Source organism: Hypanus sabinus, chromosome 7, assembly GCF_030144855.1.
Source record: "Hypanus sabinus isolate sHypSab1 chromosome 7, sHypSab1.hap1, whole genome shotgun sequence".
NCBI lineage: Eukaryota > Metazoa > Chordata > Chondrichthyes > Myliobatiformes > Dasyatidae > Hypanus > Hypanus sabinus.
The window spans coordinates 180867308-180886645 of NC_082712.1; the positions used below are offsets into that span (position 1 = coordinate 180867308).

The following is a 19338-nucleotide window of genomic DNA, read 5'->3' on the forward strand; positions in this document are numbered from 1 at the left end:
TTATTGTGTACGATCACACTGGACTGAACGGTCCTATTGTGTACGGTCACACTGGACTGAACGGTCCTATTGTGTACGGTCACACTGGACTGAACGGTCCTATTGTGTACGGTCACACTGGACTGAACGGTCCTATTGTGTACGGCCACACTGGACTGAACGGTCCTATTGTGTACGGCCACACTGGACTGAACGGTCCTATTGTGTACGGTCACACTGGTCTGAACGGTCCTATTGTGTACGGTCACACTGGACTGAACGGTCCTATTGTGTACGGCCACTCTGGACTGAACGGTCCTATTGTGTACGGTCACACTGGACTGAACGGACCTATTGTGTACGGCCACTCTGGACTGAATGGTCCTATTGTGTACGGTCACTCTGGACTGAATGGTCCTATTGTGTACGGCTACACTGGACTGAACGGACCTATTGTGTACGGTCACTCAGGACTGAACGGTCCTATTGTGTACGGTCACTCTGGACTGAATGGTCCTATTGTGTACGGTCACTCTGGTCTGAACGGTCCTATTCTGTACGGTCACACTGGACTGAACGGTCCTATTGTGTACGGTCACTCTGCTCTGAACGGTCCTATTGTGTACGGCCACACTGGACTGAACGGTCCTATTGTGTACGGTCACTCTGGACTGAACGGTCCTATTGTGTACGGTCACAGTGGACTGAACGGTCCTATTGTGTACGGTCACTCTGGACTGAACGGTCCTATTGTGTACGGTCACACTGGACTGAACGGTACTACTTTGTACTGCCATACCGGGCTGAGGTTGCTAATGGGACTGCTTGGTCACCACTCACCACTGTGAGTGCTAGCATCGCACATTGCCTGAAATTCAAAAAATCAATGCTTTTTTTTGTCATGATCTCCTGCAAAACCCTTAGCGATCTCTCACGGAACCCCAGTCAAGAATCCCTGGTTCAGAGCATTGAACAGTACAGTTTGGAGCGATATAGACCAAACACAGGCTCATGGCACTACGTAGTTTGTGACTTTAGTCAGCATGGACAAGTTGGGCCAAAGGGCCTGTTTCTGTGGTGGGGAACTCGGTGACTCATTTACTGCAGTGTTTTTTCTCAATCATCCAAATCGCTCCCAAATTCATTTAATTCCTTTGGCCAAATTGAAGACCAGAGTTTCAGACTGGACTGCACCAGTTCAAAACTGTTAAATTTTGTCAATTACATGGGAAAGATCCTCTCCACATTCACTCTATGTACACCTTTCAATGTTTGATAGGTTTCAAAGAGATTCCCCTCATTCTTCTGAACTGCTCTGTCTATCTTTGTATCACTCACAAGTATGGCCACAACACCATCAATTCTGTCATGCAAATTATTGCATATAATGTAGAGAATTGGTCCCAACACCAGCTCCTGCGGAACACCACTAGTCACCCGCAGCCAACCAGAAAAGGTTCCTTTTATTTCCACTCTTCTATCAGCAATCTTCTATCCATGCTAGTGTCTTTCCTGTAATACCTTGAGCTCTTGTTATCTACTCACACATTGTGATTTGCTTTCTAAAATCAGATGTGCAACATCAGCTCTTCCAATTACCAACTTTAGAAAGAACATTAGCAACGATAAGAATAATTAACACCACAGATGGTGCTATCAAATGATTTAGACATATTCAGTGTACTACTTCAGGGACAGAATTTGCAGAATTTCTGGAAAGATTATATTCTTTATAACTCTGTGTAACTGCTGATATTATCTCATTTCTCACCAGCATGGAGTCAAGGTCAATGATCAAGGATTATCAAGGAAACATTGGTGAAATTGACCATCAGTTCAGTTTAGTTCCAGTCATTTCATTGTAGTAAGGATGTGGAAGCTCTAGAGAAGGTCGTGAGGAGACTTAACAGGATGTTACCTGGACTAGACAGCATGTCTTATGAGGAAAAGTAGAGTGATTAGAGTTTTTCTCTTTGGAGTGAAGGAGAATGAGAGGCAACTTGATAGAGCTGTATAAGATTATAAAGGACATACATAGAGTTTACAGCCAGTGTCATAATCCCATTGTGGAAATGGCCAGTTCCAGAGTATATCCTTTTAAGGTAAGTGGAGGAATGTATAGGGAGGTTTTTTACACTGAGAGTAGTGGATGCATGGAACACCCTACCAAGGCGTTAGAGAGAGATAGAGGTTGATATAATGTGGAGATTTAATGTGGAGATCTTAGACAGGCACATGGATGATAGAGAAATAGAGGGTTATGTACAGTTTTGGAGAGAAGGATAGATTGATTGTGGAGAAGGTTTATTTGGTCAATACAACATCATAAGCTGAAAGGCCCATACAGTGCTGTGTTCCATAAACTGAAACTTCACCATGTAACTAGCAATTGTAAGCAGCTGCTTCCTCGGTCCAGGGAACATAGCCATTTATTTCAATCCAACAGATGTAAAGTATAACTTCACCATGATTATTATTTTGAGTATATTTAAACGTTTAAGTGTTTTGAATGTTTTAGGGTCTATCTGTTTCTGGTCTTGGCTACCCCCTGCCAAAGTGGGGCATGAGCTAGCTGGCTGTCATAGCCACACCTTTTTCTGGGAGTGAGCTTTCTCTGAACTGACACAACTCCAATATGGGGCCACTAAGCATTTCAGGAGAAATCAAGCAGTTCTCCTGCGAAGACTGGCTTTGTTCAGATCGTGGATAGTTGTGGTTAACCACCAACTCTATCCTAACAGCCCTGGCTTTCCCTTGGACAATTTTTGACCTGCATTACAGCTCAGGTCAGAGTGTTGCAGTGTGTCACAATCCTGGTCAGTGGGTCACAACTTGATTCAGTATGCTACAGCTCAGGATGAACCTTCCTTGGCTGATGTACCCATTCTACTGGAAATGACATGGGGACCCTCTTTGGTCAATGTACCCAGTCTGTGGGAAATGACATGGGGACGACAATCCCTATCAGGCAGATCACTACACGAGTCTGTGACTTCACTACCCAAGTTAGTGAGTGAGACCATCACCAAGAACATGCTAGTGAGACAGGGAAATAAAAGCACAGCAGACCAGGACAGACATATGGTATTAACACCCACAAGCACCCACACAATAAGTGATGAACAATCTCTTGATCTCAACAAAAATGGCAAATATTGGGCTTTGGCAACCCCACTGCCCCTGCTTCAGTAAACTGTATTTTACATTGCCATTGTAACCTATACCCACAGAATAGATGGAAGTATAAACATAAGAAATTCTGCAGATGCTGGAAATTCTGAGTGTAACACCCCAGTAAAGATTTTACTGCTAGGGTATCCATGTAATGGGTTTTGTGTAGAAGCAATGTGTTCTGCTGGCAGTATTTGGGTTACCGTTAAAGATAAGGGGTGCTTAGGAACGTGTGTGACATCAATCGGGAGGGTGGAACTTAGAGAACATTAGGGTTAGCAGCTTTTGTGAAGGACACTGGTGTGGGTCAAGGTCTTTTTCAGCAAGAGATGGAGAGAGAGGTGGCTCAAGAGAACCAGGTGTAGGATTCGATCAGGTGGGAACATGGGGTCTAATGGAGTCTAAGATTGGAACTTTTACTGGGGAGCAGTGAATAGGAGTTGGTGCAGTGGGTGCACCAAAAATAATGGCTTCTGGAAGATTTGAGCTCCACCTGTGCACATGTGACTGTTTAATTATAATGGTTTTTTTTTGTTTTTTTCTTTTTTTAATAACTGTTTGATTAAGCTAACATTCTTAAATATTCTTTCTTTATAATTGTATGCAGTGTACAATCTGTTATTTCTTGCCGAGGGCCATTGCAGAGGACAGTAAATCACACAACATTCACACAAACTGGGGTTCAGCTGGCAAGACATCCCAACCTCGTGGGTTTGGCGGGACCAAAGTGGTATACACCCTAGACATGCAGGACCTGAAATAGGTGGTTTCCTTGCCGCACAGTCCAGTGGCTCTTAGTGAGGGGCTACGAGTCACATTCCTAGAGACACCTAGTAAAAAAGACATGTGGGTGTATCATCCTGGACTGAATTCATTGAACACTGTGTGATTGAATTAAGAATTGATTAAGTGTGTTTTGTGCTTAAGTCTGTGTAAAACTGTTGTCTGGGAAAATGATTAAGGCACGTGATCACGGACGCCACAGGGATTAAGCGTTGGTGCGCTTTAAAGAGATTACACGTAACCAATACTTATAGACAATAGGTGCAGGAGTAGGCCATTCGGCCCTTCAAGCCAGCACTGCCTTTCAATGTGATCATGGCTTATCATCCACAATCAGTACCCTGTTCCAGCCTTCTCCCCATATCCCTTGACTCCACTATCTTTAAGAACTCTATCTAACTCTTTCCTGAAAGCATCCAGAGAATTGGCCTCCACTGCCTTCTGAGGCAGAGCATCCCATAGATCCACAACTCTCTGGGTGAAAAAGTTTTTCCTGAACTCTACTCTAAATGGCCTACCCCTTATTCTTAAACTGTGGCCTCTGGTTCTGGACTCCCCCAACATCGGGAACATGTTTCCTGCCTCTAGCGTGTCCAATCCCTTAATAATCTTATGTTCTGTGCTGGGTGGATATTCACAGCACAGATGAATTGTTGATTAGGGTTTTAAATATTGTTAAAGCATGAGGGAAAGTTACGATTATGACCCAACTGAGGGCAAAGATGTGGTATTAGTTCAGACAAGCAATGCTGTGACAGCAGTGGATCTGCCCGTAACACTTCGAGTTCCGGGAGGGATGGGACGATGGGCCATCCATACTTTCAGAGAAGAGAGGAGTGTAAGCAAGGGTGCCAAATTGGAAGCCAAGTTTCCTGTAACTGAGGGTGGAGACTTTAAAGACAATTGCTTTCATTTCTGTGAGTGAGGGGGAGGGTCTAACGTGGAAGGACTAATGAGTTCTCCAGTGCGGGTGAAAATTCTGAGTTGGTGTCACCCTTACATCCCTGGTGGATAATTGGCCAAGTGCACTGGTGCAGAGTCAAAGTTATCGCAGGCTGAGAATGTTCTCGGGAATGAAGCCCACCCCCAAGGGGAAGGAGGAATATGAGACCTGGGTGGAGCAGACCTTTCAGATACTGGATGAGTGGCAGAGCTCTGATAATGTAAAAAGACAGTGACTGGTAAAGAGTCTAAAAGGTCCGGCTGCTGAAGTTGTGAGGTCCTTGAAGGCAGAGAACCCCTTAACTACTTCCACGGGCTACGTACAAGCGCTAGAAAGCATTTTTGGCACAACGGGAGCTTATGACAGAGTGTAGAAACATGTTTCAGGAGAAGGGGAAAAAACTTTCTACCTACATTTTTCGGCTAGGGAGACAGTTATATTGCTTGCGGCATAAAGGGCCTTCAACACAATCCTCCAATACCTCTCAGGCAGAACCAAATGGGAAAGTAGAGGTCTGTCTGGAAGAGACGTGACCCAGTATAGAAGCTGTCATCTGCACTGTGTCAGCCTCACTCATGCGTATCTGATAACACCCACTCTTGAGGTCCAGCACAACACCATTTCACTCCACTCGGGCACTGCATCCTCGATCCTTGGAACAGTATTCTGGTCAGGGACTGTATGTCAGTTCAGTGTTCAATAGTCAACACACATTTGCATTGTCCCATTCTTCCTCACTCCCACTACGGGTGATGCATAGGGACTCGTGGACTCAGTGATGATCCCAGCTTCTACAGATGCTGCCAAATGTCCTCCACTTCTGCAGGTGCCAGTCGCCAAGACCTTTCTCTGAACAGGGTATCCTCTGTCACTCAGATGGTGTGGCGAGTAGTCTTGAAACAACCTATATCAAACTCGTCAGTAAAAAAATCATCTTCGGACTTCAACATCTTCTCTGTCAATCTCTTTTTCTAATCTCCAGCTACTGGGGAGTCACCAAAGTTGAATGACTTAGCTGGTAGCTTTCCCTTTCCAGATGATTTCTCTCTTGCTTTTCTCACAGAAAAACTAGACATTACAGTCAACAGGAAAAGATGTGCCATTGGCATTCCCTGCCTGAGGTGTCCTCCCTCTCCAAGGTATTCCTGATAATCACCGTCATCCTGTTTACCTGTACAACTGACCGCCTCTGCAGTTCAGACTTCACCAATTCCCTAGCAGGTAAGCGTGATTCCTCTTCGTGGTCTTCTGAAGCATCCACTGGGAAGGCCTTGGTATCAGGCATCCCAGGAAACTTGGGGTTTCCCATCACTCTGATTCAGGGCATTTGGGGTTTGACAAGACCTGTGGATTGGTCCAAGATCGGTTCTACTGATCCCAAATGAAGCCTGAGTTTGAAGGATACTACAAGTCACGCGTTCCATGTATACAAGGGCCGCTCCTTCATCCCATTTGCAGAGTACGGGACCACTGGTTTGGTAGGGAAGACATGCGACAGAAGACCTATCTTAAGTATATGTCTGACATGAGGAGGGAATTGCAAAAGGCTTATGAACTAGCCAAGGTCTCTGCTACCAAGCAGAACCAAGGAAATAAGTGGAGAGTGGTGAGTGTGTGGAATGGACTGTCACACACTTAAAAGGATAAAGTGAGAAAGGCCCTGCCCCGATGAAAGCTACAATTATTACTAAGCAACAAAGTGGTTTTATTATTGGGTTTTGGGGTTTTGAGTTATTGATCCTCCACATCAACTCGGGATGAATGGAGAGCGCACTCGATACCGGTCTGTCATTGGATCAAACTCGGGAACTTCTGTTCCTGAGCCCGGCGTTGAAACGTACATTCTTAAGTGTTTTATATTCATAGAAAGGTAAAATATATACTATATACTAAGACAAACATTTGACTAACTGATGCTAAATAATACCGGATGTAACTGTTCCAACTTACTTAGTAGGAGAACTTCCAAATTTTTTTCGATCCCGATCCACGGTAACCCACACACATCCTCCCGTATACATCTCTAGATTACTTATAATACCTAATACAATGTAAATGTTATGTAAAATAGTTGTTATACTGCATTGTTTAGGGAATAATGACAAGGAAAAAAGTCTGTACATGCTCGGACGAGTGTTGGAAGAGCACTTCCGGGTTTTCTCGATTCGCAGTTGGTTGAATTCATGCATGCGGAACTCGCGGATAAGGAGGACTGACTATATTTACAAATGGATTGGAGCTCCTGACATCATAAAATTCCTTTGAAAACTGTGTTATTAATGATGGGTTAATCAATTTTGAAGTCATGAGGCCATGACTAATTTTGGTGGGGGGAAAAGTGTAACACCCTGGTAAAGATTTTGCTGCTAATGTTGGTATTTCATATAATGGGTTTTCTGCAGAAGTAGTGTGTTCTTCTGGCAGTGTTTGGGTTACTGTTAAAGATAAGGGATGCTTAGGAATGTGTGTGACATCCAATCAGAAGGGTGGAACTGACAGAAGACTCTAGAGAATGCTGGGGGTGGGGGAGCAGCATTTGTGAGGGACACTGGTGTGGGTCGAGATCTTTTATGGTGGGAGATGGAGAGAGAAGCTTGAGCGAACCAGGCATAGGATTTGATCCAGTGGGAACGTGTGATCAAATGGAACCCAAGAGAAGAATCTTTACTGGGGAGCAGTGAATAGGAGTTGGTGCAGTGAGTACATCGAAAACAACAGCTTCTGAAAGATTTGAGCTCCACCTGTGCACATGTGACTGTTTAATTATAATGGGCCTTTTTGTTTTTTTCTTATTTTTCTTTAATAACTGTTTGGTTAAGTTAACATTCTTAAATATAATTTCTTTATAACTGTATGCAGTGTATAATCTGTTATTTCTTGCCGAGGGCGATTGCAGAGGACAGTAAATCACACAACCCCGGGTTTGGGAGGGCAAGACATCCCAACCTCACAGACTTGGCGGAACAAAAGTCATAGACACCCTAGATATAAGAAGCCTGAGAAAGGTGATTTCCTTGCCACAGAGTCCAGTGGCTGTTAGCAAGAGGCTAACAAGCCGAATTCCCAGAGACACCTACTAAAAGGGTGTTTCATGAGTAACACATCCAAAATGCTGGAGGAAATCCGCAGGTCAGGTAGCATCTATGAACAGGAATGAAGTGTCAGTGTCTCAGGCCAAGACCCTTCATCAAGAAAGAAAGGGAGCCGAAACCTGAAATGTTGACTGTTTATTCCCATCTATAGATGATGCCTGACTTGGCGAGTTGCTCCAGCACTTTGTGAGTGTGAATACATGAGAGGTTACAGGTTACAGCTGTGCCTCAAACAGCTGAGTGTGAAGATGGAGGCCTGGTGTGGGGTAAGGAAGTCAGGGTTCCATGCCTTTGCTCTCTGAGGCACATCTGTGTGAAACATGGCCGTGTGATTTACCTGTGCTACCAGTGAAGACATCTCCCTGTGTCGTACCATCTGATATCATGGCTGTAGCATCCGCTGTGGGTGTTCGCTCGAAGGCCAATGTTCCAGATGGAGTGATCTGACCAGCTGGAGTCATTGTAACTGAAATAAATCATCGACTAGTTTAAACCTTCACTGCAGACCACTGCCGTTCACGACTTTCATCATCACTTTCGGCTATCTTATTTATGCATCTATTTATCTATTTACTTCTTTCAAAATTATGTAAAAAGCTGAGAGGTCCAGATGAAGTGTCTTGGCCTGAAACATCAACTGTTTATCCCCCTCCATTGATACTGCCTGATCTGCTGAGTTCCTCCAGCATTTGATGTATGTTGTTCAAGATTGATTGATTTATTTTTATTTGAAGGTACAGTGTAGAACAGCCATTCCATCCCAACGAGCTACACTGTCCAACAACCCACAGTATTCAATAGTATTTCTCACCAGCCTAATCACAGGACAACTTACAATGACCAATAAAGCTACTAACTGGTACGTCTTTGGACTGCAGGAGGAAACCAGAGCACCAGGAGGTCATGGGGAGCATGTGCAATCTCCTTACAGACAGGTGCCAGAATTGAACTCCAAACTCCAGAACACCCCGAGCTGTAATAGCGTCATGCTAACCGTTACACTACTGCGGTGGGATTATCAAATCAAATGGCTGGTATAAACATCTCCCCTCTCTCTTCAGCATTTCTTCCTGGAAAAGGCATATCCTATCTATTGGCACACCTCAATAGCTCTCGAATATGCCTTTTGGTTTGGTAAAGGGTCAGCTGAAACAGAAGATGGCCCAGCACCAAGAGTGGAACAGCAAAGTGTTTACAGAGAGATTGTTTCGCAGTTAGACATTTGGGAAATAGGAAGATTAATACAGCACTAATCAGGGTGTGAGATCAGGCCACTAACCAATTGGGAATTCACAGGGCTCAGTGACTGAAGCCCGATGTTAGAATGTGCAATGCCTGGAATGCACTGCCTGGGGTGATGTGTGCACAGCTTAGGAAAGGGCACAACACTCCTTTTTCAGCAGAGCCTGGAGGTGAGCTACAGGGAAGATGCACATCACGGGCCACACCATTGGAAAACAGAGCAGAGAGCACCGTAGTAAAACACTTCTCAATGTGTCCTGAGAAACAGTTTTTTTATATCTCTACAGAATATTTCACATCACTATCTATAGCTTGAGCTCAATCCAAAACCACACACTATAGATCATTGGGAGTGGTTACCGTAGGACATCCTGCAGATAGTGCTACTTCACAAATTTCTACAGACCATGGAGAGCATTCTGAAGAGTCTGGAGAGGCCATTGCACAGGATCAGAAAAAGCTGCAGAGAATTCTAAACTCAGCCAGTTCCATCATGAGCACTAGCTTTATGCCCCCTCCTCACCCCCAGCTTCCAAGACATCTTCAAAGAGCGATGCCTCAAAAAGATGGCATCCATCATTAAGGACCCCATCACCCAGGACATGCCCTCTTCTCATTGGTACCATCAGAGAAGAGGTATAGGAGCCTGAAGACACACATACACCAGCTTCTTCTCCTCCAGCATCAGATTTCTGAATGTATAATGAATCCATGTACAATATTTTTTGCTCTCTTTTGCGTTACTTGTTTAATTAAAGGTTTTAAAATATATTTCTTATTGTAATTTTTAGTTTTTTATGATTACGTATTGCAATGTACTATTACCAAAAGACAACAAATTTCACGATCTATGCCAGTGATATTACACATGATTCTGATTCTCTTTGCAGGCGGTCACTCTGCATTGCACTGTAGTCAATGACAGACTGACAATTTGCTGTCTTTTCTTCATGAGTTAGTCAGACATTTACCACATTTACCACCTCACCCAATGAGTGACATGAATATACATACAGGCTGTCCCAGTTGCTGCAGGCAGTAAAGTGATGTTCTTGGAGGATTCCTTCTTAACTGGGGCAGTACTTGGTTCATTTTCCTTCTTGCGTCTTTTGTAAGGAACGAAGAGCCTGACCGGGCCAGTCTGTGAGCAAGGAACAAGAGTATTGCCACCAGTCACCTCTCTGGCATAAACCACACGCTCTTCATAGCACAGCAAATTCCACCCTTTCCACAAGCATTAACTGGTCATCATCATCATCGGGTGGACATGAGCACCATTGAGAAAGCTGCATCCATCAACAAAGAATCCCATCATCCTAGCCATGCTCACATCAGGAACTCACACCACCAGGTTCAGGAACAGTTGTTACCCCTCAGCCGTAAGACTCCTGAACCAGAGAAGATAACTTTACTTACCCCACACTGAATAAGACCAAAAGACCATAAGATATAGGAGCAGAAGTAGGCCATTCAGCCCATTGAGACTGCTCCACCATTCAATCATGGCTGATCCAATTCTTCCCCACTCCCCTATCTTCTCCCCATACCCTTTGATGCCCTGGCTAATCAAGAATCTACCTATCTCTGCCTTAAATACATCCAATGACTTAGCCTCCACAGCTGCTCGTGGCAACAAACTGTATAGATTTACCACCCTCTGACTAAAGTAATTTCTCTGCATCTTTGCTCTAAATGGACGTCCTTCAATCCTGAAATCGTGCCTTCTTGTCCTAGACTCCCCTACCACGGGAAATAACTTTGCCATATCTAATCTGTTCAGACCTTTTAACATTCGGAATGTTTCTATGAAATCCCCCCTCATGAACTGCAAGGAATACAGCCCAAGAACTGCCAGACATCCCTCATATAGTAACCCTTTCATTTATGGAATCATTCTCGTAAATCTTCTCTGAACTCTCTCCAAAGTCAGTATATTCTTTCTAAAATAAGGAGCCCAAAACTGCACATAATACTCCAAGTGTGGTCTCACGAGTGCCTTATAGAGCCTCAACATCACATTCCTGCTCTAATATTCTATACCTCTAGAAATGAATGCCAATATTGCATTTACCTTCTTCACAACTGACTCAACCTGGAGGTTAACCTTTAGGGTATCTTGCACAAAGATTCCCAAGTCCCTTTGCATCTCTGCGTTTTGAATTCTCTCCCCATCTAAATAATAGTCTGCCCATCTATTTATTCCACCAAAGTGCATGAACATACACTTTCCAACATTGTATTTCATTTGCTATTTCTTTTCCCATTCCCCTAAACTATCTAAGTCTCTCTGCGGGCTCTCTATTCCCTCAACACCAGCTGCTCCTCCGCCCATCATTGTATCATCAGCAAATTTAGCCACAAATCCATTAATCCCATAGTTCAAATCATTGACATACATCATAAAAAGCAGCAGTCCCAACACCGACTCCTGTGGAACTCCACTGGTAACAGCCAGGATAGGATCCTTTTATTCCCACTCTCTGCTTTGTTCCACCCATGCTAGTAACTTCCCTGTAATTCCATGGGCTCTTATCTTGCTAAGCAGCCTCTTGTGTGGCACTTTGTCAAAGGCTTTCTGAAAATCCAAGTACACCACATCTACTGCATCTCCTTTGTCTACCCTACTTGTAGCTTCCTCAAAAAATTGCAATAGGTTAGTCAGGCAGGATTTTCCTTTCAGGAAACCATGCTGGCTTTGGTCTATCTTGTCATGTGCCTCCAGGTATTCCGTAATTTCATCCCTAACTATTGATTCCAACAACTTTCCAACCACTGATGTCAAGCTAGCAGGTCTATAGTTTCCTTTCTGCTGTCTCCCACCCTTCTTAAATAGAGGAGTAACATTTGCAATTTTCCAGTCATGCAGTACAATGCCAGAATCTAGTGATTCTTAAAAGATCATTGTTAATGCCTCCGCAATCTCTCCAGCTACTTCCTTCAGAACCCAAGGGTGCATTCCATCAGGTCCAGGAGATTTATCCACCCTCAGACCATTAAGCTTCCCAAGCACCTTCTCAGTCGTAATTTTCACTGCGCATACTTCACTTTCCTGACACCCTTGAATGTCTGGTATACTGCAGATGTCTTCCACTGTGAAGACTGATGCAAAATAAGCATTCAGTTCCCCTGTCATCTCTGCGCCTCTCTTTACAATATCTCCAGCATCATTTTCTATTGGTCCTTTATCTACCCTGCAACTTTTACCCTTTATATATTTATAAAAGGTTTTAGTATTTTCTTTGATATTAGTCACCAGCTTCCCTTCACAATCCATCTTTTCCTTCCTAGAGACCTTCTTAGATTCTTTCTTCCAGTTTTTAAAAGCTTCCCAATCCTCTATCTTCCCACTAGCTTTGGCTTCCTTGTATGCCCTCCCTTTTGCTTTTTGTTTGGCTCTGATTTCACTTGCCAGCCACGGTAGTGTTCTTCCATTTGAAAATTTCTTACTTGGAATATATCTGTCTTGCACTTTCCTCATTTTTCACAGAAACTCCAGCCATTTCTGCTCTGTTGTCCTTCCCACTAGTGTCCCTTTCCAGTCAACCTTGGCCAGTTCCCCTCTCATGCCATTGTGATTTCCTTTATTCCACTGAAATACCGACACATTGGAAGTGAGCTTCTCCTTCTCTAATTTCAAAGTGAACTCGATCATATTGTGATCACTGTTCCCTAAGGGTTCCATATAACCATATAACAATCACAGCACGGAAACAGGCCATCTTGGCCCTCCTAGTCCGTGCCAAACCCTTAATCTCACCTAGTCCCACCTACCCGCACTCAGCCCATAACCCTCCACTCCTTTCCTGTCCATATACCTATCCAATTTTACCTTAAATGACACAACTGAACTGGCCTCTACTACTTCTACAGGAAGCTCATTCCACACAGCTATCACTCTCTGAGTAAGGAAATACCCCCTCGTGTTTCCCTTAAACTTCTGCCCCCTAACTCTCAAATCATGTCCTCTAGGTTCCTTAATCTTAAGCTCTCTTATCACCTCCGGATCATTGCACAACACCCAATCCAGCACAACTGATCCCCTAGTGGGCTCAACAACAAGCTGTTCTAAAAAGCCATTCCTTAGACATTCTACACTTTCTCTCTCTTGAGGTCCTTGGATGTTCAGCTCCCATGACAGCCATCCTTTAGCCAAGTTTCAGAGATGACCACAATGTCATTATGCCAATCTGTAGCAGAATTTCAAGATTGTCCATTTTATTTCTATGCTGTGTGCATTCAAATATAACACTTTCAGTCCAGTATTTGTTGCTTTCTGTTTTAACTGCACCATGCCTCTATTGCCCTGTAACTCATCCCACTGGCTGTGATTATGCCTCATCTCCTGCCTGTCCTCTCTATCATCTCTGTTGCACACTATCATTGATTAATTTCTGTTTTCCCCTTCCTCAGCCTTATCACTCCGATCCCCTTCCCCCTTGCCATATATATTTTATGTTTTGCACTGTACTGCTGCCCCAAAACAACAAATTTCACGACATATGTCAGTGATAATAAACCTGATTCTGGTTCTATACATTTCTGAGTCTCACTGGGAAGCATCTACTCAGACTGACTGGGTGGGAACTGTGGAGAGGAGTGCCAGGATGTCCAGTGAGGGAACATCCCCTACCCCACTTACCAGAGACATATCGTCACAGCAGGCAGCACAGGTGCAAGAGGCTGCATGGGGATTTAGGATGCCATCCTGGAAAACAGAAGCAGAGAAATCACAGAATTACAGTTGGTTCTGAGCCCAGCAGAGAGCACCTGGCTACCCGTCACATCACTGAATGGAATATCTAACCCAGGGGTCAGCAACCTTTACCACTGAAAGAACCACTTGGACCCGTTTCCCACAGAAAAGAAAACACTGGGAGCCGCAAAACCCGTTTGACATTTAAAATGAAATAACACTGCATACAACGTTTTGTTTTGCCTTTATGCTATGTATAAACAAACTATAATGTGTTGCATTTATGAAATTGATGAACTCCTGCAGAGAAAACGAAATTACATTTCTGCATGCAACAAAAACATTTTGACCTCCGAAAAAAAGACGTTGGGTTGAAGGTTACTTTTAAGTAAAATACTCAATGTCTATTTGAGTCCTTCTTGTATTTATGAAAAACGCCAAACTTAAATTTGCCGCCAGCAGCAAACCAAAAATAACGTCAGCCAGCTGTCAACCTGAAAAATAAAAGGACTATTTCACTGAACAATGAAAACATATGAATATACGTAAAATAATAGGCAATTAAAATATTTATCATACTTGGTCAGGTTGACTCACACCTGACAATGCAGTCGTATTCAGTAGGGATGGATCGATGCTTAGGGGAGTGACCGGGAAGGATAATGTGTTTTTTTCCTCTCTGAACTCACAGAAGCGTTTCCCAAACGATGTTTGCATTGCGATGATTGCAGAATGTAAATACTCCGAATTTATCATGTCGTGACCTTGTTTGAACTCTCTCAAATTGGGGAAGTGAGACAATGTGCCTTTCTGTAAATCTCTGGCAAGCAACGTCAGCTTGCGCTCGAATGCCAAAACATCCTCCAACATGTGCAGGGCTGTACGTCCTTACCCCGTTGAAGAGCTGTGTTCAGCGTGTTCAGGTGCGCTGTCATGTCTACCATGAAGTGTAGCTTTTCCAGCCACTCTGGCTGTTCCAGCTCAGGAAAGGTGAGCCCTTTGCTGCCCAGGAAAGTTTTCACTTCTTCCAGACACGCGACAAAGCGTTTCAGCACCTCCCCTCTGGACAGCCAGCGATAAAAACACGTTGTAGCGGTGTGCTACAAGCAGTCAGTAAACTGCAGTCAAAGATAGCTTTATTCGAACTAAACAGCCTTGCTTTTAAGCCTCCCTCAACCCGCCCCCCATGGGCGCGGATGCTGCAAAAGACACGTACTCACAAACCCCCGTAGGCTATCTCCCTTAGCCTGAACGCTGGCTAATTGTGAGCCAGTTCGGATGTGTCAGGAAATGGGTCGCCACAACGTCTTATTTAGATTGTACAAGATCACCATAATCTTCAAATTTAGATTTACATTTCAAAAACTAACAAACTAACATAAAATACATTTTAATTAAATACTGACCATGTAGCGGTGTGCTACACGCAGCGCTAAAATTACGACACGGAGTCGGTAACTGCAGTCGAAGGAAAAAACTTTATTCGAAATCTTCAGCCTCACTTTTAAGCCTCCCTCAACCCGCCCCCCATGGGCGCGGATGCTGCAAAAGACACGTACTCACAAACCCCCGTAGGCTATCTCCCTTAGCCTGAACGCTGGCTAATTGTGAGCCAGTTCGGATGAGTCAGGAAATGGGTCGCCACAACGTCTTATTTAGATTGTACAAGATCACCATAATCTTCAAATTTAGATTTACATTTCAAAAACTAACAAACTAACATAAAATACATTTTAATTAAACACTGACCATGTAGCGGTGTGCTACACGCAGCGCTAAAATTACGACACGGAGTCGGTAACTGCAGTCGAAAGAAAAAACTTTATTCGAAATCTTCAGCCTCACTTTTAAGCCTCCCTCAACCTGCCCCCCATGGCGCAGAGGCTCCAAAGCTCTGTGCTCGCAAACCCCCGTAGGCTATCTAATTGTGAGTCGGTTCGGATGTGCCAGGAAAAGGGTCGCCACAACCAATTATTTCCCAAAGCAACAGGGAGCCGCAGCACAGACGTAAAAGAGCCACATGTGGCTCCGGAGCCGCGGGTTGCCGACCCCCGATCTAACCCGTCACACAAAGAATGCTGGGAATCCTCAGCAGGTCAGGAAACAGCTGTGAAGTGGGTTCATATTTTAGGTCAATGACCTTCTCAGTATTTCACTAAGAGGTAAGATTAGATTATTTATTACATGTACAACAAAATGCATCATTTGCATCAAATCAAATCGGGGGATTGTGCTGGGCAGCCCACAAATGTCACCACACTTCTGAGCACACATTGTACGCCCACAACTCATCAACCCTGAATGTACGCCTTTGGAGTATGGGTGGAAAGTGGAGTATCTGGGGGAAACTTACTGACAGTGGTGGGAATTGAACCCAAATCTTACAGCAGGCACTGTAAAAGTGTTATGTGAACTGTTAGGCTATCATGCTGCCCTATCATGAACATGAGATGTTGTTCACACCAGGTCCACTATCCAATCATCTTTTCCCAAACTTTACCCTTCTTTGTCAATTTATGAAGCTTCTTGTAACAAACTTTACCCTTCTTTGTCAACCTATAAAACTCTTTGTAACAAACTTTGACCAAACTATATTACTCTTGCTTTTCTGCCTTGGTATTGTATTTTGTTAAAACTCTGGTTAAACACTCTCAGAATTTTCCAATGTGAAACAAACATCAGTAAATTAGTTTATTGTTGTTCAATGTATGAAAATATAGTGAAAAACATCTTGTATATAGTTCATACACCTTTTTAATTAATTATTTGTTTTACTTAGAGATACAGCACAGAACAGGCCCTTCAGGCCCAACAAGGCACACTGCCCGCAACAAACCGATTTAACTCCTAGCCTAATCATGGGACAATTTATAATGACAATTAACCTACTAACCAGTACATTTTCCTCTGCACGAGGAAATCCAAGCACACACAGGAAAAAAGTACAAACTTACTTAAAGAAGATGCCGGATTTGAACACTGAGCATCTGAGTTGCTACGCTACCATGGCTCCCAATGACCTTTCATTGAGGTAGAGTCATAGAAAACTACAGCACAGAAACGTGGAAACATAGAAAACCTACAGCACAATACAGGCCCTTTGGCCCACAAAGCTGTGCCGAACATGTCCATACCTTAGAGATTACCCAGGATTACCCATAGCCCTCTATTTTTCTGAGCTCCATGTACCTATCCAGGAGTCTCTTAAAAGACCCTATCGTATCCGCCTCCACCAACATCGCTGGCAGTCTATTCCACGCACTCACCACTCTCTGCATTAAAAAATTATCCCTGACGTCTCCTCTGTACCTACTAGAGACAGAACCTTCGGCCCATCTAGTCCATTCCAAAACCATTTAATCTGTCTACGCTCATCAACTTACATAGGACCATAACCCTACCATCCATATACATATCCAAACCTCTCTTAAACATTGGAATGCAGCTTGCATGCACTTGTGCTGACAGTTCATTCCACACTCTCACGACCCTCAGAGTGAAGAAGTTTCTCCTCATGTTCCCTTAAACTTTTCACCTCTCACCCATGGTTGTAGCCCCACCCAACCTCAGTGGAAAAAGCCTGCTTGCATTTACCCTACCAATACCCCTCAGATTTTACATAGCTCCAACAAATCCCCTCTCAATCTTCTACGTCCTAAGGAATAAAGTCCTAACCTATTCAATCTTTCCTTACAACTCAGGTCAATCCCAGCAACATCCTTGTAAATTTTCTCTGTACGCTTTCGAGCCTAGCTGTAGGTAGGTGACCAGAACTGCACATAATACTCCAAATTAGGCCTCACCAATAAGACCATAAGACATAGCAGCAGAATTAGGCCATTCAGCACATCAAGTCTGCTCCACCATTCCATCATGGCTGATCCTGGATCCCACTCAACCCCATTCACCTGCCTTCTCACCGTATCCTTTGATGCCCTGACTGATCAGGAAACTCTCAACTTTTGCCTTAAATATACCCATGGACTTGACCTCCATTGCACTCTGTGGCAGTGCATTCCACAGATCATCCTCATGAAACTCATCTGGACTCTCTCCAATAACAATACATCCTTCCTGAGAAATGGGGCCCAAAACTGTTGACAATATTCCAAGTGCAGCCTGACTAGTGTCTTATAAAGGCTCAGCATTATCTCCTTGTTTTTATATTCTAATCTCCTTGAAATAAATGCCAACATTGTATTTGGCTTCTTTACCACAGACTCAACCTGTGAATTAACCTTCAGGGAATCTTGCACAAGAACTCCCAAGTCCCTCTGCATGAATTATGGAGATGTATACCCAGACTCCTTTATTCTACCACATTCCTCAGTGCCCTACTGTTCACTATGTAAGACCTACCCTGGTTGATCCCACCAAAGCATAACACCTCGCAACTGTCTGCATTAAATTCCATCTGCCATTTTACAGCCCAGCCCAGCTGATCCAGATCCCTCTGCAAATCATGATAGCCTTCCTCACTGCACATGACACCTCCAATCTTGGAGTCATCTGCAACTTTGCTGATCTAGTTAACCATATTATCTTCTAGATCACTGATATAGATGACAAACAGCAATGGGCCCAGCACAGATTCCTGCGGCACACCACTAGTCACAGGCCTGCAGTCAAAGAGACAACCTTTTACTACCACTCTCTGGCTTCTCCCACAAAGCCAATATCTAATCCAATTTACTAACTCATCTTAAATGCCAAGCAACTGAACCTTCTTATCAACCTTCCATGCGGGACCTTGTCAAATGCCTTGCTAAACACCAGGTAGACAACATCCACTGCCTTGCCTTCATCCACTTTCCTGGTAAATTCCTTGAAAATGTCATAAGATTTGTTGGACATGATCTACCATGCATGAAGCCACACTGACTATCCTTAAACAGTCTGTGTATACCCAAATACCGGTCCCTGCCCTATCTCTAAGGATGTTTTAAATATCTCTGCTAGGGCCCTGACAATTCCTGCCCTTGCCTCCTGTAGGGTCCGAGAGAACACCTTGTCAGGCCCTGGGGATTTATCTACCCTGATTTGCCTCAGGACAGCAAACACTTCTTCCTCTGTAATAAGACCGTAAGATATAGGAGCAGAATTAAGCCACTTGGCCCAACGAGTCTGCTCTGCCATTTCATCATGGCTGATCCAATTTTCCTCTCAGCTCCAATCTCCTGCCTTCTCCCCGTATCCCTTCATGCCCTGATCAATCAAGAATCTATCAACCTCTGTCTTAAATATACATGACTTGATATCCCCAGCTGCCTGTGGCAAAAAATTCCAGATTCACTACTCTCTGGCTAAAGAAATTCCTCCTCATCTCTGTTCTGAAAGGACACCCACTTTTCTGAAGCTGTGAACTCTGGTCTTAGACTCTCCCACCATTGAAAGCATCCTCTCCACATCCGCTCTATCAAGGCCTTTTACCACTC

The 19338-nt window shown here is 43.9% G+C and overlaps 1 protein-coding gene across 1 annotated transcript in view; it reads right to left on the bottom strand.

Annotated features, from left to right (window-relative positions):
- LOC132397453 (deformed epidermal autoregulatory factor 1 homolog) overlaps positions 1–19338 on the bottom strand; it is a 138579-nt gene that overhangs the window by 36560 nt on the left and 82681 nt on the right. Inside the window, exons 6-8 of the mRNA XM_059976268.1 lie at positions 13850–13915; positions 10225–10351; positions 8306–8434 (exon numbers count right to left, since the gene is read on the bottom strand). Of these exons, the coding sequence (XP_059832251.1) occupies positions 8306–8434; positions 10225–10351; positions 13850–13915 (322 nt within the window). The remainder of the gene's footprint in view (positions 1–8305; positions 8435–10224; positions 10352–13849; positions 13916–19338) is intronic.